A 26129-nucleotide genomic window follows, 5' to 3' on the forward strand; every position below is an offset into this window, starting at 1 on the left:
GGGTTGTGCCAGTTGCTGGCATCTTAATTGCTTGATTCCATGTGCCTAACTCCTTATGTACATGGTGTTGTTCTCAGAACTAGGCTTAGAAATATAAGATAGAGCTTCCAAGGAAATTTAATTAAGGCAATCTAGCTACATATTCAGGGCTAGATAATACTGAACTATGTCAATTAATCCTTTACTGTGCTGTGAAATCGATGTGTGCCCTGAGAGGAATAGTTACTCCCTACCTAGTTTGTATTAGCTGTGTGGAGGTGCTGGCATTAATTTGTAAAGGTTTCTCATTCCCTTTTTTTTCTCAGTGGCACATTGCGCATCTTCTCGACAAATCATCTCGCACTGGAAGAACTGTACAAGACATGACTGTCCTGTATGTTTGCCACTCAAAAATGCTGGGGACAAAAGAAACCAACAATGTAAGTCTGGGAAGCTCTGCATGTTGGATAAACTATAAAATGCATGTTGGGAGTTGTTTGTACTCTGCTAATGGTCTTCTTTGACCTGGGAATAGATAGTACAGTTGTCATCATGCTTTGGAGTGGCAGAATATTTTTCTGCAGCTGATAGCTAGTTTTTGTGGAAGCTTTCTAACTTTTCTAGCAGGAGAGTAGTAAGGGTGGACAAGAACTCTAGTGCTCTCAACCAGTTGATTTGCTTTTCTCTGCCACTTTTTGGAGCTGATGATCTTCTGGAGACAGACACGCACAGAGAGGGTTGTGCCATTTCAGCATTGATGTTCTGTCTTCTCCTGTTTTTCCTCTTCCCCTTTCTAACTCCTTGGTCTTCCTGCCAAAATTTGCATGACTTCTGTCCTTTCGTTAACTATATCCTCATGGTTCTTAATGTTATTTTGGGCTCTTTGCATGACATGAATTGGGATATTTCTTGTTCTAAGAAAATAACAAATCATGGCTGTTGAAGAGCTGAACCCTTCTGCTTTTAAACTCTGTGACATGTGCCTCTGTTCTCAGTATTGAGCAAACAATGTCCTAAATACTTAAGGATTTTTTTTCAGCAGCTCAGAAGGAAAACAACGTTAATGAAATGACTGCTTGGGCCAAAATTTATTCTCCGTTTTCACAATGGCTTTTCCAGACCTGGCATCTTACTTGCATAGTCCTAGAAGGAGACATTTTGGTTCTGAACAACCGGTAGTCTCCTTCCTCTTTTTGTAGACCTCTTTGACTACCTCCCCCTGTCCTTACTAACTTTGGTGCATCTCTTCCAGCACTACTGGGTGGAGCTGCAGTAGGACTTGCAAACACCGGCTCCGTGGGTGTGGGGCAGCAGACTACGCCCAGCATAAGCACTACCAGTCAGATAGACCCCAGCTCCATCGAGAGAGCCTATGCAGCCCTTGGACTAACCTATCAAGGGAACCAGATGCAGACGCAGTCTCAGGCTCAAGTGAAGAATCAGCAACAAGGACAGTCACCCCAGGGTCTGCGCCCAATGAATCCTATGAGTAAGTTTAACACTGACAATTGATTAAATACAAACTACAGGCAATTCTCCTGCACTATATCTGATGGAAATTTTGTTACCTACTACCTAATTACAGATAGTTAACGTGCAAAAGGTGTGAATTTGCAGTGTTTTAGATATGGAATATCAATCTGCTCAGTGGAACAGGGGACTTTAGGGGGCCCAAATGCCTTCTCTTGGAAAACAGACTTTCTGGGAAAAGCATGTTTTTTTGGAAAAAATATTTTTGGGGAAAGGAACTAATTTTTCTAAAGCATGTTATTTAATGTTGTCTTGCAGCTTTATAATGATATTGTTATGTCAGTGTCAGGAGTTTTTTGAGTTTTTAATTGGAAATGCACGCATTAGAATGCCTGCATTCCAAGATGCTTCCTTGTCACTTGAACAGTAGCATTTTGTGTTTGTTTCTCAGATCTGCTATGTTAGTTTTAACAAATGAAAAGCAATACGTTCCTCTCTCTCTGAATTCTGTCATATAGACTCATGTAACTGTAAACTGTCTGCGTGGCTTATTGTAAAATCACACCAGATTGCATAGGAATTTAAATTTGATGTGTGTTTAATTGTGCCCTGGCTATCACTGGTGTCAAAGTAACCTTTAACCATCAAATCTAAGATTAATAGCTTGAGATTATATCACGGGAACTTTTCTCACTCAGTTCTTAGCTTGAGTTGCTTTAATTGAAAAGTGGATAGATGGACTGGTAGGCATTTGTCACAATCTTGTGTGGAGTTACAATCAGGCCCATATGCCTCATGACAGGCTCATGTACATTGTGAGTGTCATGCATGCACAGGAGTGCCAATGGGGGAGAACTGAGAGGTTGCCAAGAAGAGTAGCAGCTGGTTGCAGATTGCAGTTTGTGCTGTCTCTGCACCAAAGGAGGTTGTACTCAGGAGTTACTCATAAAGACTGTTGGATAGTGTAGACTTATTAATGAAATGATTGATCCTCACAGGTTTCTTGCAGCTTGTATACTTCTAAAACTTTGCCTTCCAGAATGTAAAGTGTTTTAAATTGAGTCCTGACAGCTGAGTCTTAGAACAACTAGATAAAACTTACTGTTTTCAATTCTTCATTAGTGTTTTACAAGTAGATGAATTTCTAGAAGCTCCAGGAAGTTGTAGTGAGGGGCCTGAAAAATTGGACGTAGTGTGTAATCCCTTTTTTTTTCTTTTTTTTTTTTTTCCCCAAATGTAGTGTTTGTGTTTTGGTTTTGTTCCTCCTTCCAGACATAAATGCCTATTCCTTTTTACTGGATACTCCTTTTGGCACTAATAAAAAGAAAAGCCAAATAGATGGGTTAAAAAGCTTTTGAAGATTGAAGAAGTGAAGCTTACCATAGAAAGGATAAGCTTGGAGAGAGTAAACTTTTCACTTGTTTCATTGTTAGGCGTGGGGAATTAAAACGGCTGAGGTAGGAGTCATGCAATCATAGAATGGCTTGGGTTGGAAGGGACCTTTAAGATCATCTAGTTCCAAGCACTGTACTACAGGCAGGGATGCCTCCCACTAGATCAGGTTGCTCAAAGCCCCATCCAGCCTGGCCTTGAATGCCTCTAGGGAGGAGGCATCCACCTGTGGGCATCAGCTCATGAACTGTGTGACAGCAGGGCATGTTTTGGGCAAAAATCAGGATTTGGTGAGGGCTCTGATCTGAAGAGATGCAGACCTAAGTAGATGGACAAATTGTTTCTGGCAGTTGAAAGAGAGAGGTAAAGCAAAGATTTGTAGTTGTCTTCCAACACCACCTTGCTCTCAGGTGGCAAAGTGGGTCTGGAAAGGATTTATTAAAAAAAAAAAAAAAAAAAGAGTGAGGGGAGGAACTAGAGGCAGCTGAGAAAAGGCTGTTAAACTGTTGGTTGTGCTCTTAAAGAAAGGTATGTGTAAGAAATGCTCCTGAAGTACAGATTCGATAGGATTCGGGTGTCCTGAACACGTATAAAGAACTGATAATGGCTTCCGTACTACTCAGCTTCACTAAATCATCTATTCAGAAGTTCCAGTCAGAAATAGGCTGCATTTCTCTTGAATCTTAACTGGTGTGTGTGGGCACTTTTTTATGGCGATTGAGGTTTGCTGTGATTCAGAAGAGATGGTGGTAGATAAATTACTAGAGCCTTTTCCTATAAAGGATTGCCAGTTTTCTTTTTTTTTTTTTTTTTTTTTTAATACCTGCACTGGATTAGTTGTAGGATCCTTAGCTGTGGAACAGATGAGAGCGAACCTTGTCAGGTACAGGTTGTAGCTGAATCTTTTGTTTCGAATCCTTTGAGTATATGTCCTCTAAGCCTCTGAATCACAGAAGGAGCTTCTAAGGAAACAGCAGAATTTGTAACACAAACCTTCTGCAGGAGAATATTCTGGTAGATACTATTGCAGAAAATGGAAATTGCTTGTTGCTGAAAATTGCTGAAAAGTTCAGGAAGATGAGCAGAAAATTAGTATTGCTGATGTTTCACTTGGAGGACACTGTGCTGTGCCTTGGACTTCAATTTGGTAAAAGGAAGAGGGTAAATAGTAAAGAGTAATTAAAGTACTTGCATTTTGTGAAAGGAGTTTAAAGGCTAGACCTCTGTTATTGCTGAACAGCTGCTAATCATGCACAGTAGCTATGCAGTTCATTTCACACTACTTACTTTTTCTAGGTGCAAATCCAATGGGGGTAAATGGAGGAGTAGGAGTTCAAACCCCCAGTCTGCTGCCTGACTCAATGTTACATTCAACCATGAATTCCCAAAAGTAAGTTGATTAACTCTTTGCAATCCAGTGATTTGATTCAGCTACAGCTGCTAATGATTGCTCGTAACAAATGAGATGAACATGAAAAAGGTGTATGTTAAAATCTTGTGTGCTTATACTTGAGAGGGTCAGAGCTGATTGTAGCTGCTAAGGACAGTTGAAAAAGAAGCCTTGTAGTTGCTATATCTTTGTTTTTATCCTTTCTAGAGATCTGTGTGTCCATTTTAACTTTTGCACTAAATGCTTGCAAACTGATTTTGTTAAGCCACAGAGGTTACAGACATTGTCTAGATTAGTAACTGGGCAGATCTGAAGCACCCACTGCTGCATTTACTAACGGAGATGGCATACCATAAGTCTGCTGTTGGTCTGCAATGGGGCTAAGGGGCAACTTAATCACTGAGGTGTAAAAATGATCCTTGTGCTTAATAGTCTCGTGGCACTTTTTGGATAAACAGTGGGATAAATTCCACTGATTGTTGTCTCTCCCTCTGCATTTTGTAGCTTTTGTTCCCGTTTTCAAAATCCTTGGATAGCACAGCTTGTACTCTTCTATGGCCCTCTTTAATCCTGGGAGGGGTGCGTTGTTTTGGTGTCTGTGCTGCTGTTTCTGCACAGTTTGTCCATTGATTAGGGAATGGCTGAACTAGCACTTTGTACAAACATTATTCTAAAAGAGGCTCTGACTGTAAGATGACTAAGCTTGGGCTGGGCTTCCATCCTCAAATTCTTACTCTGTTTTTGAAGCTCCATGATGAGTGAAAGCGCCAATGTTGCTAGTCTGGGGGCTATGCCAACAGCTCAGCCATCCAATACAGGAATTCGAAAGCAGTGGCATGAAGATATTACTCAGGATCTCCGAAATCATCTTGTTCATAAATTGTGAGTAGCTAATAACAAACAAGGGGCTGGGATGTGGAGCTTATAAGGGTCAGTGAGAAGGCAAGGCAAGAAGCGTGATGGATGTGCTTCATGAAGATGGATGTGCTGCTTTGGGGTTATTGTCTTGGAAATGTTCCATTCCATACTCAACCCATCAACACACCAGGAGCATTGCTTGGGGACAGCAGCAGTGCCTCAATCCCTCAAAAATTTGCTTACTGCGTTGTGTTCCCATCAGTTGGGGTTGGTGCTGAGGTGCTAAGGTCCAGGTTTGGAGACATCCTAATAGCTGGCATGCTTTTTCTTCAGAGTCCAAGCCATATTTCCTACACCTGACCCTGCAGCATTGAAGGATCGGCGTATGGAGAATCTGGTGGCATATGCCCGGAAAGTGGAAGGCGATATGTATGAATCAGCAAATAGCAGGGTGAGATGCTGTCCTCTGTCATCTGGTTTCATCTCTCTAATCCTACCTGGTAGTGGTTGGAGAGAAAGTGGGGTGGAAAGCAGAGTGTCCCAGGGCTGCTGGCTTGAGTCTAGGAACCAGCTAGCTTGCAGGTGTGCTGGGAATTGGGGTGGTGCCTGTTGTGCAGTGTTGTGCCTGAAACGTTCTGGATGAGAAGAAAAACTTTGTGTGGTGCCCTGATGGTTGCCAGAAATGCTCTGAGCAATGCCTGTGTTTGCCCACCAACCTCCCTGGCAGCCCTGCAGAGGGGAAGCTTCCTCCCTTCTAAGCTGGAATGTGCATGTGGAAGGATGTCAGTGTGACCTGTTGCCTTATTTTAACATGTCTCCTTCCCTTTCCTGGATCATATTCCTCTCCCAACAGGCAGAGTATTATCACTTGCTAGCTGAGAAGATCTATAAGATTCAGAAGGAGCTGGAGGAAAAGCGAAGAACCAGGCTGCAGAAGCAAAATATGATACCAAGTGCTCCGGGCATGCCACAGGCTCCTGTGAATCAAGGGCCCAACATGGGACAGCCTCAGCCAGGGATGTCTGCAAGTAAGAACAGTTGGGTTAGTTACTGCTTGGTGTGGGTCAAGTATATAATGTTTTGCAGAGTTAAACTGAACTTATTCATCTGTGCTTAGGAGTACTTGCAAAATCTTTGCCTTGCTTATTTGTTAGTTAATGACCATGGATTATCTAAAATTATTTGGTCTTGTGGGCCATAATATTATGGGTCAATAATATTGAAGCATTCTAACCCTTTATGCTAGATTAGAGGAAATGGAGGACATTGTAGAACTTCAGTCTCATTAGTCTCACCTCTAGAATTGATTGATAGTAACTGAAGTTACTTTTAACAAACATGTTTTAGTAGTATGTAACTGTCTGGTGTTTAAAACTATTATTATAGCTGCTGAGCAGGAGTTCTCATAATTGAAGTGTTTCCCCAGTTTATATTACTTACGCTTTTGAAAGTTTAGATAGTGCTTGCCCTATGCCATATTTATTTATCCTGTTTGGTGTTCTGTTTTGGCTTGGGTTTTTGAACAGATAACTCTTACAGCGTACAGTAACAACCAGATTTCAGTATTTTTCCCCGTGTAGCTGTCTTGTGTTTCACAGTAGTTCTGTTACTTGACACTCCTAATTCTAAACAGATTATTATTATTATATTTCCTTATAACCAGGCAGTTGCATATTAGAGTAAAAATGACTTTGGAAAGGAGCTAATGATCAAAATTGTAATGCTACTGAAGACCGTTATCTGTTTACAGCATTAGGAAGTTATGAGACACAGTAGGCTTTGCCAGGTAATAGGTGAAAACAAGTAACACTTATTCTTGCACTTGATATTTCTCCTCCATTCATTCATTCCTGCATGTTTTTAGATACTTCACAGTTAAGAACTGAGTTCTGAAGACATCTAATTGGAATAGATGTATAGCTGTCAATGACACTATAATAAATTGTCTTAAAGAACATGGAGTCAAAATCAGAATTAGACAGTTGAGGAGGCAAGAATCTTGGATTATTTTTCTTATGCTGCACGATAATCCAGTTCCAGTGTTCCAGTGTTATGCTACAAAGAGCTTAATCTGAGGGGGTTTTCTCCTTTTTGAATATGAATGTGTCTTGGTAATTCTAGTCTGGGTCTTTTCATACTTGAACTTAGAACTGGATTTACCAAGATACCTTACCAAAAAGCAGTAAAGGCCTTGAAGATTGGTACTATGAATTTATTTGCAGTAACTTCCTCTAGATGATAGGATACTACTTTCAGGAGTAAATGTGATATTTTGGTTCTTTATCCCATATGCTAGAATTATCAGACTTCAGACTTCTTGATAAATACTTCAAACCATCCCATTTTTATAGTATTTTGAATCAGGAAGTGGAATAACAGTGTAGAGTGGTTTGTAGAAATTCTTGTGGTCTGGAATGTTCGCAAGCTGCTGAGTTTGTCATTGTACCTCAATAATATATTTCATATTTGTCCACGTTTCTAAAATCTGGCTGTAAGTCAATGTTTTTAGTCAATTGGGTATCAATTGGGTTTTGCTTCATACTTGAGGAACTCTGAAGTATGTTTAGAATTACTGGACAATGTCCATACTTTTTTTTTTTTTACAGGAGGATTTTCATTTTCACTAGAATGTTTTCTCAGTTAAAAAGCTGGTAGTTTCTAAATGCTGTAATCTTATTCCAGTATCTTTTTTTACAGATGGTCCTATAACTGACCCAACACTGATACGTGCTAATGTGCCAAACCAGATGATGAATCGCATGCAGGCACAGACAGGTAAATGTTATAAGAAAATTTGTGACTGTGATGGTAAAAGAATCTTGGAATTAGGCAGCCTTTGTTTCACCTGCTATTTTCCCATTTGACCTGTGCAGGATGCTGTAGGGGGCCTGCTTTGCAGAGGGGTTGGACTCAGTGATCTCTTGAGGTCCCTTCTAACCCTTACAATTCTGTGTGACCAAGAAAACAGATCTGTACTTTATATACATAAATGTGTGTGTACAGATATATTTCTGTGTGTTTCTGTGCACAATGTTGTTTCATTTTCTTGGAAATGTGTTTCTTGTTAGCTGCTTGCTTTGTTAAATGAGGAACTTTATTTATTTATTTATTTTAAAACGTTTCTATGTGAACATGAGATCAGCTTAGGGTGAGGGCATGTCCAAAGCAGAGGGACGATGCTGAAAATTGCTGCTCTGGAGTAGAACCTTGGTTGCATTTTCAAGGAGTATTGCAGCCAGTATAAAAAGCACTTAAATGAAGATTCACAGTCAGAATTTCCAAGAAACGAACTTCTAGTAATTAAGATAATGCAAACTATCACAAATTGTACTTGGGAAAAAGTTTTTCAGGGGAAAAAAGCCAGTATGTATTCTGAAGTAGCTTGGATACTTAGTACTTAAAATTGTTCTGTTAACTGGCTGATAGGATATTTTCATTAAGTGCTTTCCATTGCATGCTCGAAAATTTTTTAGTTAAAAAAAAAAAAAAAATAGAGAAGGAGCTAACAGCATTCTCCAAACGTTGAGTGGTGCCCAAAGGATAATTCAGGCCTCTGTTCATAAGTGGGTTTTGTTTGTTGTTGATTATTTATTTTTGGCACAAATGCACAGGAATGAATCAGTTTGGCCACATGAACATGCAGCTGTCACCGATGGGACCCCGGCAAACCCCTCCTCTTCAGCACCCTGGACAGCTAAGCCAGGCCGGGGCCATGAACCAGGTCAGTGCGCTTCCCTTCATCCTGGCTATTCAGCTCATGGGTTTGCTGCCGCTGTGCTTTCCTTACAATAAGCAAACGAAAATAAGATTTTAAACATTATTCCTGTGGTCTGTAGGCACTTTGGCTCCTTATTTTGCAGTGCAGCAGAAGATGTGTCTGGTCTGTGGTCAGCCTTGGTGATTTAATTAAAAAGACGTATAATTTCCTTTGCTGAAAACTAAGTTTAAGTGGAGTTCGGGGCTGTTGCTTGCCTGAAACAAGGAACAAATTGAAGTCCCAGTCTGAAATCAGGATCCCTTTGCTTGGTTGGCAGATATCATAATTTCTATCTTTTGAGAGTCACATTAGACTTTCAATATTGTATCCTATGTCTAAGTATCGAGCAACCATTTTTGCCGTGAGATAAATGTTTTTGTAAAATACTACAAAAGTATATGAAATTAGTTCTTTCTTTTCCAACAGATGGGATTTCCTTCACGTATGCAACAACCAGGAGTTGGCCAACCTTCTGGTCAAAGTCAATTTCTGCAGCAGAACCCATTCCCTGCTTCTTCCCCAGGAATGAATGCAGCAAGCATGCCTATGACACAAACTAGCAATCAGACACCAGTTTCTCAAGTAAGTTTCTGATTTCTGAAGTGGTGTTAGCAGGCTCTGTCATATGCTGTTTTTATTGTTCAAGTTTGTAATAATGAAGAATAATTTGTTTTCTCAAGATGCTATTGGATCTATAATAAACTGAATTCATTTATTGAGACTCAGCATTTTCCTGGCTGTAGTGCTGGTAGTGGCAAGGGTGAAATATTGGCTTGTTCTCAGGCTTAAGTTTAAGTGGAGAGAATTACTTAAGTTTGTTTCTGTGAAGAAAAGAACTTGTTGCTCAGCATATAGTAGTTAAGAGCAGCAAAGCAGTAGAGCCTGAGAAATTAAAAGAAGCTGGAAGAATAAGTCATAAAAAGGCATGTCCAACCACAGCCATCAAATGTATTTTGCTGCCGTTTGGGGAATAGGAGGGTTGTCACTACTAAAGCTTGGAACTTCCAGTCTAGCAGTTTCTTTTCTGTCCTTTCCCTCTCCCTTTTCAGTGAGAACCTTTCAGGCCAGGAAGAAGTAGGGAACGTCAGTTTGCTTCTCGTTGATGCTTCTTCCTAGTTTGCAGGCAAGATTATTATGAAGTGACAGCTTTTTTTCTTAACCAGTACATCTTTTTGTAATCTCATAGTGCAGTTACAGCTATATGTATTTCTGATGATAAATCTAGTTTCTAGTCTTGGGGGTGGGGGCGTGGGCACACTATATTTGAATCCATTCTTTCTGCTGTGATGTATCGCCCCGTATTCAGGATGTATATATCTGCATTTTTAGAAAGAAATGTTTTGCAAACTGCAAGTGTAGGCGTGCTGTTCTTTGAATGTATCAATGAGTATTATTTACTCTGAAACTTCTATTTTAGAGCTGAGTACACTACAAAACAGCTGTATGTTCAAGTGATGCAAAATAAAAAGCCTGTTTCTCCTTTTGAAGTAGATGTTTAAGTTTGTCACTTTTTGAGAAAGTATGCCAGTAACTGTGGGAAAGCAGCCATTTTAACAGTACTTAGACTCCTTTTCTATTTGGAGTCATTGCAGATGTGTACTTGTTTTCCCACAGGCACAAATGAACAGCTCTTCCTGTCCTGTGAATTCTCCTGCCATGGCTCCAGGTTCTCAAGGGAGTCACATTCACTGCCCACCTCTTCCACAGCCTCCCATGCACCGAAATTCTCCTTCTCCAGTACCCAGTCGAACCCCAACACCTCACCATACACCTCCAGGCTTAGGATCGCAGCAACAACAGGCAGCAGCAGCTGCTACCACTGTCCCCACCCCTACTCCTCAGGCATTGCCACCCGGACCGCAGTCACAAACTATGCATCCCCCTCAGAGGCAGACTCCAACACCTCCACAGGCACAGCTGCCTCCACAAGTCCAGCCTCCAGTTCCTGTTACGCCCTCTGCAGAGCAGCAGCAGCAACCCTTGTCACAGCAGAGTACGACGGCATCGGTTCCCACACCAACAGCACCACTGCAGCCACAGCATCCCACAACACCTGTAAGTAAATATTTTATTTGTACAAATGGGCAGATGTAAGGTTTAGGATCTGGTCTTCCCACAGGGGAAGTAATTTTTTCATGCATGTTGAGAAATCCACAGTGAAGTGTACATACAAGGCCTTTAGTTATGTCTGCGTATGCATAGTGATAGCATACAGTAGGGAAACAATATGAAATTATATACTAGGCCTTCCAGTGCATGTCTGTTGTGTTTTCTTCTGTAACTAGACTTGTGCTAGCAGTATGCACTTCATTTAAGCAAGTGTAAGTATAAAAGTGCGTTTAAACTTGATGGAAATAAGGTTATAGGTAGATCAGGTAGATTAGAGGTAGATCAGAGCAGAGAAAAATAATAGGTTAATTAGAAGCCTGTTTGTAATGGATTTTTTTTGTTTTGTTTTGTTTTGTTTTTTTTTACCTCTCAGCTGTCACAACCAGCTGTAAGCATTGATGGGCAGGTGTCTAACCCCCCATCCACCAGCAGCACAGAAGTGAACTCTCAGCAAACTGCAGCAGAGCAGCAGCAGCCACCTTTGCAGGAAGTGAAAATGGAGATAAAAGCAGATGAAGGGGAACCAGAACAAACAGAGCTGCAGATGGAGGAGAAATCTGAGGTGACTTTGGTTTGTTATTGGGGAGAATATCTACTATTGTTAGCTCCTTGGTCTCCATGCAAGGTAGTCCTTCTAGACTTCAGTGAGGTAATTGGATGCTACCTGCTGCTGTGGTTTTGTCACCTCCCTTACCTCTTTCTAAAGAAGGGTCTCTGTTTTGTGGTGAAATTATGGTAGAAACCAGCGACCACAAGAAGGGCTGTGATAATGTGGTTGGAAGTGTGAAGCTTTTTGGTAAATGCTAATGTAAGAAGGTGCTCAAGATGCGCCTTTCAATGTTATTGGCACTCTTTCTTGTTAGAGTAGTGGCTGTGTATGTGACAGGCCGTTGTAGTGGGTTGTGACAATTTGTTGTGAGGACAACTGGAAGTGTGACTTCTTGCAGCTGAAGTGCAGGAGAGACAGTCAGAACTGCCTGAGCAGCAAGATCCGTACCTCTTTGCTTGCTTGCAGCTCAGAACTGGTTAGCAGCCCATCACTGCCACTCCTGTGGTGGTAAAGATATATTCTGGCACGTTGGATCAAGTTTTAGGCAAGATGCGATTGCAATGTAGACAGCCTTAATCCTAGAAAAGAGCAGTGGGCAAGTGGTATGTAGGTTTATAGGACTGAAACTTGGGTGACTCTACAGGCAGCTGTGACAGGGTCTAATCTACTTTCCAGGTTAAAGTAGAACCAGCAGTGGAGGAATGTAAACCAGACCCAATGGAACAAGAAGAGAAGAAAACAGAAGTGAAGACTGAAATGACAGAGGGGGAGGAAAGACCTACAACTCCAGCTACTCAGTCTTCTCCAGCAGCAGGGCAGTCTAAGAAAAAAAGTAAGTAGAAACACTGGCTGAATTTCATTTATCTCCCTTAGAAGTGTTGAGAGAGAGAGGAGCTTTCTTCGTCGGTACTCAGTAGGCTTACATGAATTGTTTTTGTGACTCTTGGACAACAAATATTTAATACACGTAATTGTCTTTTGTCAAGTTCTTTATAGCTCTAGTATTATGTTGTTAGAGAAACTGTCAGTACAGTAGAGTTTGGAGTGACTGTGGCAGACTTTCTAGACAAGTTTATTCCTGTGACATCAGGAAGGAATATAAACTTGCTTTTAAATTTGATGGTGTCGTTCTCTGATTAAATCCTTCTTAAGTATTTCACCATTTCCTCGTGTTCAGATGATTGTTTTAATATCCTTCTCAGAATGCAGTGTTATAAGGATAAACAAGCCCTGCAAGTGTCTTATACTTGTTGCCTGTAGTCTTTTTACACACCACGTCTTTCCAGCATGTTTCTTCCTCCTTACAGCTGTTTCTATCTTTCTAATGTTGATTGTTTTTCAAAAGTTTTCAAGCCAGAAGAGTTGCGGCAGGCACTTATGCCAACACTGGAGGCACTTTACCGTCAGGACCCAGAGTCTCTTCCATTTCGACAGCCTGTGGATCCCCAACTACTAGGAATTCCTGTGAGTGTCTTAGCAAGATACTTTCCTGACTTTAACTCAGAACTGTTCTCAGAACATCTACTTCAGACCAACTGAAGTCAGTCTTGCTTCCTTTTCTGTGTTGATGCATTTGAGTAGGTTTGACTTAGACAGTGGAACATATGATGTTTGAGTCAAGAAAATGTATTTTTTCAAAGGTTTGTTCAGTTCTGTTTACCTTCTGATGAATAAGCACGCATGCCACTCATTGAGGTGGCTGTTGACAGATCCTGATGTTTTGAGGGCCTTTTGTGGTTCTTCATTCCTATGAAGATACTTCTATTGATGAGATACACCTATGAAATGCAATGTATGTAAATATGTAGAAAACTGATTATGTAAAAACTTAAGCAGATGAAGACCACTTCAGAAATAGATAATACTCACTGATTAAGCTTACATTAGCAAAGAGGAGGCTACTGAGCTCCTTGTTTGTGTTGAGTTTTGCACTTGCTTTAGAGCTGTGTTTGGCAGACATTAGTATCCTTTAAGGGTCTGTGTTTTAAAACTTCTTGATTGACCACACCACTGCATTTTTATACACCTATGCGTGTACATAGTCCTGTTTAAATGCTATGAGTGACATTTTTTGTCTGAAATATTTTCACTTGGTTGACTTTGTTGGTTTTTACTGCTTTTTTTAAATTGCAAAAATGCAAGGCCTTCTGTAGTAGAAGCAAGTATAGGTATTTCTCATGTTCTTAAACAAGCTCTCAACTGGTTGTTGTATTTGGAGGACTTTCTTAAGAGAAACAATCCTATAATTGATGAGGGGGATTGGAAAAAGACTTTTAGATGGAAGATGTATAGGAGGAAACATGGAATTTTTTATCATCTAGTACACGCATTAGGTTTTGTTATTTGGCTGGTCTACTAAGAACAGTTCTTCCTGCTAATGTTCTTATATGTGTCCTTGGATCACAGCAGCTGCAAAAGTACTGCTATTTTCTTCTTTCTGTAGTACTTTGTTTTGCAGACTAAAATTAGTGTTTTACTTCATTGATAGTGGAGGACTGATAGAACCTGAGTAATACAGGAAAAATGGAAAGGAAGTATGGGAGAGTTATACAGAATTAGAGACTTCAGTGCACGTCACAGGGAGCTTGACAGTCTAGTCAGGGAGGAACCTGTTTTTCTTGATGTATTGCAAAAAGATGTATGTGCTGAGAATGTGTATGCTGACATTTCACAACATGGTTCTATAGCAGCATTTTGATATGCTACTCTTTCAGGATTATTTTGACATAGTGAAGAATCCCATGGACCTTTCTACTATCAAGAGGAAGCTAGATACAGGACAATATCAAGAGCCATGGCAATATGTAGATGACATCTGGCTCATGTTCAATAATGCCTGGCTCTACAACCGCAAAACATCCCGGGTATATAAGTACTGCTCAAAACTGGCCGAGGTGTTTGAGCAAGAAATCGATCCAGTTATGCAGAGCCTTGGTTACTGCTGTGGAAGAAAGGTGGGAGTTGTTTGTTTTTTTTTTTTTTTCCTAGATTGGTTCTTGCTCCCTGGTGCTTAGGGGAAATAACAGCAATTGCAGTCGTTAGCAGCTACATTGGGTCAGAAATTCTGAATGCTTACCAGCGTTTAGCAATCTTGAATAATTCTTGATTTCAGAATTTATGTATCTTCTAATACTATCTGTTGCTTAAATTATATATTCATATATAAGCCCTTGTAGGGGGAGAGAAGTTAAGCATCTGAAGAATTACATTGATGGTCAGTGAAAAAGACTTTGCAGAAGCGTTCTCAGTTTCAGTGTATATCAAGACTGCATTGTATTTCCATGATCTCGATATGCTTTCCATTTTTGGAGAAAAGCTAACTTGAGAATAACAGCCTGCTAAGCACTTTTTTGACTCTAGCACTTCATAGTCTTGCTGTGCTGTGAGATCTGTGCACAGAATAAGGTGGTAATGGTTGGTGGGTTGGGTTATGTTTGCTTCCCACGGAGAGCAAGTAAAAGCATAGGTGACCCATGTGCTAAGACGACCCATTCCTTTTTGCAGTTGGAGTTCTCGCCACAGACCTTGTGTTGCTATGGCAAACAGCTATGCACAATCCCTCGAGATGCCACTTACTACAGTTACCAGAACAGGTAAGGAAAACTTGCTTGGTGCAGTTTTGTGCATGACGCAATCCATCTGCGAAAGGCATGCATGTCTACACATATACACCCTCTTCATATGTGCACACCTTTGTGTTATAAGAAAAAATTTGCTGAAAGTGCCCTTGAGTAGTTTCCCTTGTGGGTAAACAATTTCTTTGCAAAAATTCACTGCAGTCTTTGCTCTTCCTTTTTTGCTTGCAGAAATGTGTAATGTTCTACTAATTTTTTAAGCTATTGTTAACCAAATCTTTAGTTGTCTAGAACTCATACACGAGTCTGACTTGCTTGCTACCATCTAGCAGTATTTTTCATGAAAAAATAGAGCAAGTATGTTACGTTTGTATATACATTACACTTGGCAAGCTTTTGTTTTTCTTTGATGTTAACTGAAGAACAAACTATTTTGTGGCACAAGTCCTCAGTGAAGATTTATATATTGATATATTGAATAGTTTGGTTTCTTTTTGTCCCTTAGTCACCTTAAAAGAACAGTCTTCAGAGGCTTTATTACAGAATTCAAGTCGTCTTTGACTTCTGAGGGCATCTTTTTGCTGACTAGAAAAGTGAGGCAGGAAGAAGCAGAAGAATACATGTTTTAAAGCTCTCGTGTCCTCATGCCTATTGCCAGAATGTACAGTTAGAGCTGAGGGCCGATTACCTCAAAATTATGTCACCTCCATCAGTTTAGTTCCTGCTCTGTTCTTTCACCTTCCGAAACAAACGAAAAATAACCACCAAGACTTGAATGCCAAGAAGATTTGACAATTGTAACTTTTTAAGCACCTGGCTAAGCAAAAGCAACAAAGAGCTGTAACAGTTAACCTTCTTAACAGTTAAGAGCTGTAACATCTTAACCTTCTTAGGCATAATAAAGGCAGTAGCAATGAATGGGAGCAAGGAAGTAGAAAATAAGTTTCCAGAATCTGTAGTTATAGAATTGCATAATAATTGTAATTCTGGATTTAAGATACAAAACACTCTACATTATAGCACTTGATAGACCAGAAGACCAATATTGCAAAATCTGGCATCCCTTAATGTTTTGAAACTTTAAAATGGAGTATTTGCACTATAAGACATGCACATGTGATTTTCAAATTGTTATATATGTACGTGCATGTACATCCGTAGACTCAAGTGCAACATCCCAGAAGTAATCTTCTATGCGTTATCTCAGGTGAAGACTGGGTGAGAAGGTTTAGACTTCTTGACTTAGCTTAACAGCTGTTGTAATGTTGCTTTGTGGCTTTACAGTTAACTGTTGCAACTTCTTTTATTTTTAGATGCCTTGTGCATTCAGTTAACATACTTCAGTAGGAGAGAGGCCACAGTTTCAAAACATTTGAGAGCTGGGGTAGAATCTTAAATCAACCAAATTTTTTTTCAGATGTGAATTAAATCTTTTCCTGTGATGCTTATTTTACTGGTACCTGGACTGTTCAGGACTGTGGCAGAATTGTATCAGTGCAGAGCACTTTGTATGCAGCTAACATTAGGAATTTTGTCAATGTGCAGTTTGACAGTTTGATAATGAGTATCTGAAAGATTTTGAGGACTGATTTTATTAAGAACTTCCGATATTTAACCTCGCCTTCCCAGTGAGAGAAAATCCTGCAGCCTTTCAGAATTTGTACATCTAAGATGGAAGACTGCCCTTCTTCCATTGGTGCCCTGCAGATCTTCCTGCCAACAGAACTGCTATGCTGATACACACATCAGAGTGGCAGTTCTTCCTTCTTTCTGTTCTTTCCACTTTCTCATTTTAATTCTTTGCTGTACATGGCATGGATTATTAAAATGAAGAGGGTATGGGTGTGCTGAAAAGAAAAACTCATTTAATTTACTTTAATCGTTTACTGCTTGAGAGCCCATTTGAGAGATATAATGCTAATCTGTGCTTTGCCTTGGCTTTCTGCGTTGTGTTGTCTTGTCCTGCTTTTTTTTTTGTCCTGGCTACCCCACATTTCTTTGTTCACGTGCATATTTTTCTCCTTCATGCTTGTCATTGTCTGCATTTGGCTTTGATTGCACAAAAGAACCCACACAAAACAAAAACCTACCAAACCTAATGCAGACCCTGTAAATCTGCATCCTTGAATATCCTTGTCACCGTTGATGATCTGCTCTCTGCTCCTATCCTTTCCTTGGCTGTGATTGGTGGTTCCATTGCTTGGCTTGTGCTGTGTTGCATGGACGGAGCAGTTCACCCAAATATGGCCTTCTTGCTGACAGGTATCATTTCTGTGAGAAGTGCTTCAATGAGATCCAAGGGGAGAGCGTTTCTCTGGGAGATGACCCTTCACAACCTCAAACGTGAGTCACTTATGTTTGCTTCGGTTTTGCATTCATAAGCTGTGACATGGTCTAAAGTGCCTTCTCAAAGGGAAGGAGTTTTAGTTTTAGGTAACTTCCTCATTTCTTAGGCCAGGGTATAGAAGACAAGATATTATTTGGAAAGCCTGGACTTGTCCTCTAAGTTTCTTCTTTAATGTTTGGACTGATTGAACTGTAGCAAAGAGAAATTACAGCTATACCGCTGGAGGGGAAAGAGTGGAATCACTATTTTTCTGAATAAAACATGAAAGTACTTTATTGGAGAAAAATAACCATGCCTACAGGCAGGTAGGTAGGTGATAGGCATAGTCTGAAAAAGTTGAATGTACCGTTCTGCTTATAGACTGGGCGTACTATTAAACGTGTATTCAGCTTCAGATTGCTTCTCATCTAAATCAGAAGTAAAAAATGTTTTTTTGCCATTTGTCATTCAACAGTATTTCACTGTTGGAGTGTCATCTGCTCATGAGAAATGCTGTGCGTTTGTTGAGCAGGTAATGCTAAAAGGCTGTGGATGGCTTTACTTGCCTTTACTTATATGGTAATAGCATTGTTGGGACAGTCTTCCATTCCACTGTGCCCTTTTTACACCTCCTTCAGAGATCTTGAAACAGATATCTGCAAGACTAAGGAAGCCCTTGAGGGAAAGATGAGCACCAAGCAATTGTTCTGAAGGTTTTGAGCTGTAATGCTCTTTTTGGTGGGAGGTTATTGCAGGAACCATGGTTTATAAGTTAATAAGCTTGAGGAATTCTGCAGGTGACAGTATTCAGAGCAAACACTGACATAAAAGGACAGGAAGGTTAACGCAAATTGGTTTGGATCTTTGTCATTACTTCCCAGGGAGGAACGTATTGATCACCTCATGCTATTATGAAGCACCATCTTTCAGAGATCCAAGAGTTCTTACATGGTTGCTCTGGACTACTTCAAAGCAAACTGGTGTCAAATAATACCTGGGACCTAACTGTCAAAAAGATGGAGTTTCTAGACCAGCAAATGATATAGGGAATGCAAAGCTAAAGCATAGAGTGGTGGCTATGTTAGGGCTGTGGCATTTGGAAGCTGAAAATTCTCCTTTGAAATTAACATAGGAGGAAGGCAAGGCTTTAGAAGAATCTGAAATCAAGATAACTTTTTTCAGTAATGAAAGATAACTGACATTCTCTGTCTTCAAAATATCAGGGGCACATCAAATTGTTCTTTTACTGTAAGAACACTGATATAGCTGGTCCAAAAATTGAATCAGCAAGTTACCGTTTACTTTGGTAAACTGAACAAGAGAGATCACAAGCTGTTATCTCATAGAGAAGAATTTTTTTTATGGATAAAGTCAAGGATGGTACACACTTTGTCCATCACTTCATAAAATAAAATACCTTTCCTTGCAGTGCTTAGTGAGAGTTTGTATTTTAAAAAAAAATCTGCTTTTGTCCCGGTGTGTGGTATAACATGAATATGTCTTTTATTAAAACTGAGTTTTGTTGCCTGTTTCTCCATAGCACGATAAACAAAGAACAGTTTTCAAAAAGGAAAAACGATACACTGGATCCTGAACTGTAAGTAATGCTGTCTCATTATGAATGATCCTCATTTCATCACAATTCCTTTGTAAAAGACATGATACTCATTTGCTTACCAGCTTTGTTTTTCATCATCTTGCAATTTTCATGTAACCGTTTGTTAGCCCATAGGGGCTGCTAACTAAGCGGCATATCTGGCATTGTGTCCTGAGAACCCCAAATTCCAACAGCTGTCCTTACAGAAAATGTGAAATCATATGTATGGCCTGAAATTAGTGCATTTTGTTGTCTTATATGTAGATCCAACAAAAGGATGAATGCAGGTAGCTTTGAAACCCTGTTGCAGCAAGCGCTTACGTCTCAGAACTCATTTGGGTCACTTAGCTATAGCTGCTTTTGGGGCTCTGCTGTAGCACAAGGAAAAGATCTGTTCAATCTGGTCCTTCTGCACTGCTCTGGAAGCAGAATTGTAGGCATTTGATAAAGATGGTGGTGACTCAGCTGCTTTTCTTTGTTTTCCAGATTTTTTTTTTTTTTTTAAAGCTACTTTATGCTCCTTCATTATACACCTATGCTGCAATTCTGAAAAATGCTGTCTTCATTCTCAAATGAATGAGCAAAAAGGAAGCATGTTCTTCCCACACCATCTTTCTATGAGGATGTAAGGGTCAGCCAATTCTTCTATTTTTCAAGGGCTGTGGGAAGAAGAGAATAATAACTTGATTCATAACTTGTCTTTCCCTTTGTTGTTGTGGAGATGCAGCCCAACACTAAAATACAAGCCTAAATGCTCTGTGCCCTACATAAACAACGACTATTCATTCTAAATCCGACTTACAAATAGATGTGTTCAAAAGGAGTCAGATTGTCCTGATACGTGAAACAACTTTTAGGTATTTAGGAAAACTACATTCACTGACTTTCGTGAAGCAAGCTGTGTAACTTAGCTCAGAGCCGTCCCGAAATCTGCTCTAGAAATCTGAAGATATCTGGACATTGCTACTATTTCCCTCTTTCCCACTTTTCTGCAGTAGATGTGCAGTGTTCCTCAGGCTTCAGGCATAGTGGGGTGAATAATAGACAACTGTTTCTCCTGGTTCCTCGCTTCTCACACAGTGAATGAATTTTCTTCCTTATTATAGCAACAAGCAGTTCACAGGTTTGATCATTAGAAGGGTTTCTTTTTAAGAAATGAGCGAGGTGGATGGAGGTAAAGGAAGCAAATGGTAATAATGTATCCCTGCATAGACTTGAGCTGACAATTATACAAAACACAGAAGCAATTAATGGTACTACTGACCTTGATTCCTTTCTTTCTACAGATTTGTTGAATGTATAGAGTGTGGAAGAAAAATGCACCAGATCTGTGTTCTTCACAATGAGATAATCTGGCCTTCTGGGTGAGGAATTTCTCTTCCTTGACTATAAGATAGATTTACTAGAGTTAGTGCATGTGTAAAATTTGTCTGATAAAACCCTATCCAAGCAAAAACTTGCACATTCACCTGAAAAGCTTACAGGTAACCTTCAAAGCTTCAAAGTAACCTTGAATTCAGAAATTATATATTACTGTTACATGAGAAGTTGTTTTGAATGTTCCCATGTAGAGAAGAGAATCTTTCAGCCTTGTTTACATTTAAAGATACTTGTAGTTCCTGTAATAATTTCCTACCAATCTATTTTCTGTATAACTCAGAATGCTTTGTTGTTTTCAAATTCTGTAACCACTAAAGAATTTAAGACAAATTCACTTGTTTTTTGGCCTCAGTAATCAGATTAAATCTGAAAAAACAATCTAGTCGTCTTTGAATCAGGCTTTTGCTTTACGTAATTTGGTACTTCATCTTCATCAGAGACACCAATTTGAGACTGTTTGCTCTGGGAATACTTTAAGTTAGACATATTGTCAGATCTGCCAGAGAAGACCCTTGCTTTCTGAGCTGAAGTTTGCAGGTGGTGGTGGGGTAGCTGACAGCAGCTGCTCCCCCTGATGTTTAGTTACTCAACTGCAACTAAGAAATGGGCTATTTCTGCTGGCACTATTTTCTCTGCAGTCTTTCAGCTCAAATGTCAGTTAAGGTCTTTTCCAGACCTTATCTGGTGAAAGATTTTGCTTCCAGTCTTAATATGCTAGGGGATTTATGGTCTGGTTTGGGGTGTTCTTCACATTCTCATATTTCTGTTTCAGCTTTGTCTGCGATGGCTGCCTGAAGAAAACAGGGCGAACCAGGAAAGAGAACAAATTCTCTGCTAAAAGTAAGTTTCTTGTAATTGCACCACAATACCTCCATTTAAGAATAGGGAAGAGATGTCTTCTGTGCTTGTCCTGCATTTATTTCAGTCTTTTGAGTTTGGTGTATACATTTGGCCAGCTTGGTCCAAGAGTTCTTGATGAGAATGTTTGCATTCCCAGATGCTGCCTTTGTACAGGATTTATGTGCTGTGTTAGGGTCCTGCTAGTGTAAGGTGCATGGTCTTTTTATTATGTAATTAACATCACTGAGAATTAGTTGTGTGACTACAGTCTAACTTAATTCTACGATTACACATTTATTACTGTGTTACTGCTCTTGAAAGCTTGGAAAGCTGCATCATGTGAACACAAAACTTGGTATTTCCTCATGATGAAGGTAGCTGGTCTGAAGGTAATATAGGAGGAAATCTGTGCAGTTACTATCAACCTGTCTTACAGACAGAATCTTTCAAAAACTTCTTTATTTACTTTTTTTTAATATTTGCCATACTCCTCCTTTCCATCCCTTCCCCTCCAGGAAAAAAAAAAACAACCCTAGAAAATCACTATGTTTGAATACAGATTCAACCATAAGTACAACTAGTGTTACACAGTACTTTTAAAGGAGCTGCTTTGGAAAAGAGGAGGGGGTCTTTCCAACTCTGTAAATTGTCTTGAAATGTGGGGGGAGACTGCTAGGTGGTGTGCAGTTCTGTCAAACACCCTGTTCTCTTTGATTGTTCTCAAAATGGAAAGTGAAGAACTCAAAGGTTTCAAGTCTGTGTCTTTTTCCAAAATCAAAACTTGCTGATTTCACTGAGGACATTGGAATTATGCAAGGATTATTTTGTGGATGTTACCTACTAAGTTCTGTTTCTAGCAATCTGCATGTGTTGCGCACTTAGCATACATAGTGATGCTTTTGCTGGAAAGTGCTAAACTGTAAAATGTAAGAGTTTGATTAACAGGCATGTAACACTAACAGAAGTAGTGAATAGCAGTGGGACAAACCCTGTTACACCATAAGTTTTAAACTCATTCTTAACTTTAGGTTTTTGTCAGTTACCTGTATGCTTGCTCTGTTGTCCAAATTTTGGTTGAATCATAGAATTGCTCATAGAATTGGAAAAGACCTTAAAGATCATCAAGTCCAACTGTAAAAATAAAAAAAATAAAAAAAATAAAAAGGAAAAAAGAAACTTCTGAACAAACTACATTACTTGCAGTCAGCCATGTTTAGTAGTTATTTGTCAACATAGATTCTTTTGGTAACTGGAGAGACTAAGCTGGCTACTGTGGCAGAGTTTACTTCGATGTCTGCTCTCTCCTGTGTCTGAAAGCAATGTTTTGTAATCTAGTTTAAGTAATTAAAAGCTTAAACGCTTCTTTTCAGGAGGAGCCTTAATTGCAATTGACTTGTAAGATAGATAAGAACTGGTTTGAGATACAGAATCTTTCTTCTTTTGAGTGATGTCTAAACTACAAGCGTGCCTGTAGGTGAAAGACAGTTCATCTCTATCTAAGAGTAGCGTTCAACAGTAATGATTTAATTTATAGTAATGAACTGCATGCATTGATTTGCTTTTCGTATGACACCTGAATAGAGAAATCACACAATCACATTTGAACAGTTCCATTTTGTATGTATTTAGAACTGATTTTACTTCTTCTGCAGGGTTACCGGCTACAAGACTTGGTACCTTCTTAGAGAACAGAGTCAATGATTTCCTAAAGCGACAGAATCACCCAGAGGCAGGAGAGGTTACAGTTAGGGTGGTACATGCATCTGACAAAACTGTCGAAGTAAAGCCAGGAATGAAAGCAAGGTATGTTCTGTCCATTTCCAGTTTTGGTTCCTTTTGAGGAGGAGCTGTGGGGGAAGGTGGGGAAGCTACTTGATGCTATCTTTTAGAAGCTGATAAAGACTACTGAGTTTAAAAACTCACTACTAAACAGTTCTTGATGAACAGGTGTTACAGGAACTTCCATTATTTGTCATGTCCTCTTTTTTTGTAGCAAAAAGTGGATGCATTTATATTTCAGTAATCTGTAAGCGTTTAAGTGTAAAATTACACAAAAATTACACTTGGAGTAGCCCTCATTGTTCCTTTGACATAGAGATATGTATTTTCTAACGTGAATATATTTGACACTCTGTTTTTACTTTCTACTTTGCAGATTTGTAGACAATGGAGAGATGGCTGAGTCTTTCCCCTATCGAACAAAAGCACTTTTTGCCTTTGAGGAGATTGACGGTGTAGATTTGTGCTTCTTTGGGATGCATGTGCAGGAGTATGGCTCAGACTGTCCCCCACCCAATCAAAGGTGAGTAGCTGTCTGATAACTGCTAATTTTATTTTGGGAATGTTTCAGTTCTGTGAAACTTTGTGAAACAAAGCTCTAAAAGCTTTGATGCTACTCTAAAAACAAAAACAAAACAGTTCCTGGAGGACATATTTCAGAATCACTTTTTACTGGAGATGCTGGCTGGCAGACAGCGCTGACTTTGGGATCACTTGTCAGTATTCTAAGAGAAGAGATTGGATGATTCTAGACAGAGGAGGCTAGTATATTAACAGCTGGTTTCTAGGCATAAATTAGGATTAGACATTTTGAGGACTGTTGTACTGGATCTTTCAAATATGTAAAACATGAAAAAAAAATTTAGAACTAACTTAAAATCTGTTTCTGATCATGCCCTCTTTTTTTTTTTCTAGGCGAGTGTATATATCTTACCTTGACAGTGTTCATTTCTTCCGCCCTAAATGCTTGAGGACTGCTGTCTATCATGAAATCCTAATTGGATATCTAGAATATGTCAAGAAATTAGGGTAAGTATTCTTTTTAAATGTTTCCTTCTGTGCAGATTTGTGTTCCATAGCTCTCACTGCAAGTTACTAATACCTATTATGCAGAATGTGGTGCCAAATATCATACCAAGTGACAGAGTAAACTGGTAATACCTGTGTACAGGTGAGAAAGAGAAAAGACAGAAAGGAGATTAACAGGCCTTTCAGAAGAGGCTTCATTCACATACTTCAGGTATATAAAGAGTTTCCAGACTGATGTTAAACTTCCTTAAATCTAAGTGGAAAAACTGACCTTTCTGTCTGGGTTATGAAATTCTGGTGGCTGTGCTGATTGTGTACAGTACTTGAGAAATGGCACTGCTTCAATTGGGTCATTCCTTTGGGCTGGCAAGTTCTTACCCATGCTTGTTGGTGTGAGAGAGGTAAGTTTCCTCTGTCCGCACTGATTAACTCTTGCAGTTGTGCAAGGCTGCTAAGAAATCTCTTGCAGAAAGAGCAGTTCAAATTGTGAAAAACTGAGAAGTTGGAGGAGGGGAAGGAAATTATACACAGGACAGTGCAAAAGAACAGAAAATGCATGAGGCAGCGCAAAAGAGAATACAGAACAGGTGAAATAAGAACGGTGGAAATGATCATAAATGATCATGACTACTCAAGTAGAAAAGCCAGTAAAATAAGCATCAATCTATTGTCAAAGGTATCTGGTATCATTTGGCAGTTATTCATGAAGAAATTTTGGGAGATGAGTTGCACGAGAAAAATTGGGAGAGTCAGAATGGAGGCAGGTGGTACTGTACTGTTTTCAGTACTGCAGAGAAATGATGAATGTGTGAACTTTGAAGGCATACTTTGGACTTTTTTTTTTTTTTTTTTTTTACCACTTTTTATTGTATATTTCTGACCTGGGAATCTGTAAAACTGCTGCATGGAGCTCAAGCCTCAATTCTACTTAATGCTGTTCTCTGTGGAATAGGTAATGCTGTTAATTAGCACACCAAGGATGGTTATTTTTCTCTAACTTGAGATCTGATCATTCCTCCAATGGGAGTTTTTTTTTTTTTTAAACTAATAGAGAAGAACTGTGAATGAAGAAGTGATCTTCATGGTATTTTATTTTCTGCAGCTGCTACTATCTGGATGCCATTTGTCTTCATAGTACTTGTGTTTGTATACCCAGTAGCTGAGGTCAACTCAGCTCAGTGACTACCTTTTTTATTCTCGGATATAATGGTGAAACCTTCTAAAACAGGTCTTCAAAGTTAAAAAGGAACTATAGTAGAAAAATGAGTTGTTCAAGTAAACGCATGTTTTAAATGTTCCTAAGTAGTGAATGATTATGCTGTCTCCACGTTCTCATTAGTTATCAGGTGGCACTTGCAGGTCTACTTTAGGCTTAGATTTTACCTTGACTGGAAAGCATGCTCACTTTGTGATTTATTCTGCATACAGTGCTGAATTTCTGAAAGTCAGTGAAAAAATGCAAACATTATCTATGCGAGTTAAGCTGGAATGAGCACTAGAATTAAATCTTTGAGAGCTATTATTATCCATCTGTTAATGTCAGCCAACTTTGAGGTGGCTCCATCTTGTGGCAGAGAAGAAAGCAAGTTCTATTAATAACTCAGAGCCAACATATACTGTTCTTTATCTAATGATGCTAGGTATACTACTGGACATATCTGGGCATGCCCACCAAGCGAAGGAGATGACTACATTTTCCATTGCCATCCTCCTGACCAAAAGATACCCAAACCCAAACGACTGCAAGAGTGGTACAAAAAGATGCTGGACAAATCTGTGTCAGAGCGCATTGTTCACGACTACAAGGTCTGTTGGATGACTGTCTGTGTTAAGGGCTGGTTTTGACCAGCCTCATCTTGGTTTCTTCCTTGCCTATGCTTTGTCTGATTCTGGGATTGTGCTACATTTAAGGGATTTGATCACTAAAATCCTGGAGTTAAAAAACAATCCTATTCAATGCATATAGCTTCTAAAATTAATGCTAGCGAGAGATTTTAAGTGATGAGGTAGAACAAACTAAATTCTTGAGGAATGCTGTTTAAGAGAGCAAACCTCGCTTTTGTTAATAGAAAGAACTTATGGGATCTCTACTATTCCT

The 26129-nt window shown here is 39.5% G+C and overlaps 1 protein-coding gene across 2 annotated transcripts in view; it reads left to right on the plus strand.

Annotated features, from left to right (window-relative positions):
* EP300 (EP300 lysine acetyltransferase) overlaps positions 1-26129 on the plus strand; it is a gene marked incomplete at both ends in the record, with an annotated part of 56084 nt that overhangs the window by 23719 nt on the left and 6236 nt on the right. Inside the window, 23 exons of one of the 2 annotated variants that reach the window (XM_079548237.1) lie at positions 306-419; positions 1232-1468; positions 4138-4231; positions 4979-5113; positions 5423-5540; positions 5943-6117; positions 7787-7864; positions 8701-8810; positions 9270-9428; positions 10461-10901; positions 11329-11517; positions 12181-12337; positions 12851-12969; positions 14220-14459; positions 15010-15098; positions 17343-17423; positions 18947-19003; positions 20290-20367; positions 21156-21223; positions 22876-23026; positions 23379-23525; positions 23918-24031; positions 25672-25837. In XM_079548237.1, the coding sequence (XP_079404363.1) occupies positions 306-419; positions 1232-1468; positions 4138-4231; positions 4979-5113; positions 5423-5540; positions 5943-6117; positions 7787-7864; positions 8701-8810; positions 9270-9428; positions 10461-10901; positions 11329-11517; positions 12181-12337; positions 12851-12969; positions 14220-14459; positions 15010-15098; positions 17343-17423; positions 18947-19003; positions 20290-20367; positions 21156-21223; positions 22876-23026; positions 23379-23525; positions 23918-24031; positions 25672-25837 (3317 nt within the window). The remainder of the gene's footprint in view (positions 1-305; positions 420-1231; positions 1469-4137; positions 4232-4978; positions 5114-5422; positions 5541-5942; positions 6118-7786; positions 7865-8700; positions 8811-9269; positions 9429-10460; positions 10902-11328; positions 11518-12180; positions 12338-12850; positions 12970-14219; positions 14460-15009; positions 15099-17342; positions 17424-18946; positions 19004-20289; positions 20368-21155; positions 21224-22875; positions 23027-23378; positions 23526-23917; positions 24032-25671; positions 25838-26129) is intronic. The other variant, XM_079548238.1, reaches the window with a different exon arrangement.

This window comes from Tetrao urogallus (genome assembly GCF_951394365.1).
Source record: "Tetrao urogallus genome assembly, chromosome: 1".
Classification (NCBI taxonomy): Eukaryota; Metazoa; Chordata; class Aves; order Galliformes; family Phasianidae; genus Tetrao; species Tetrao urogallus.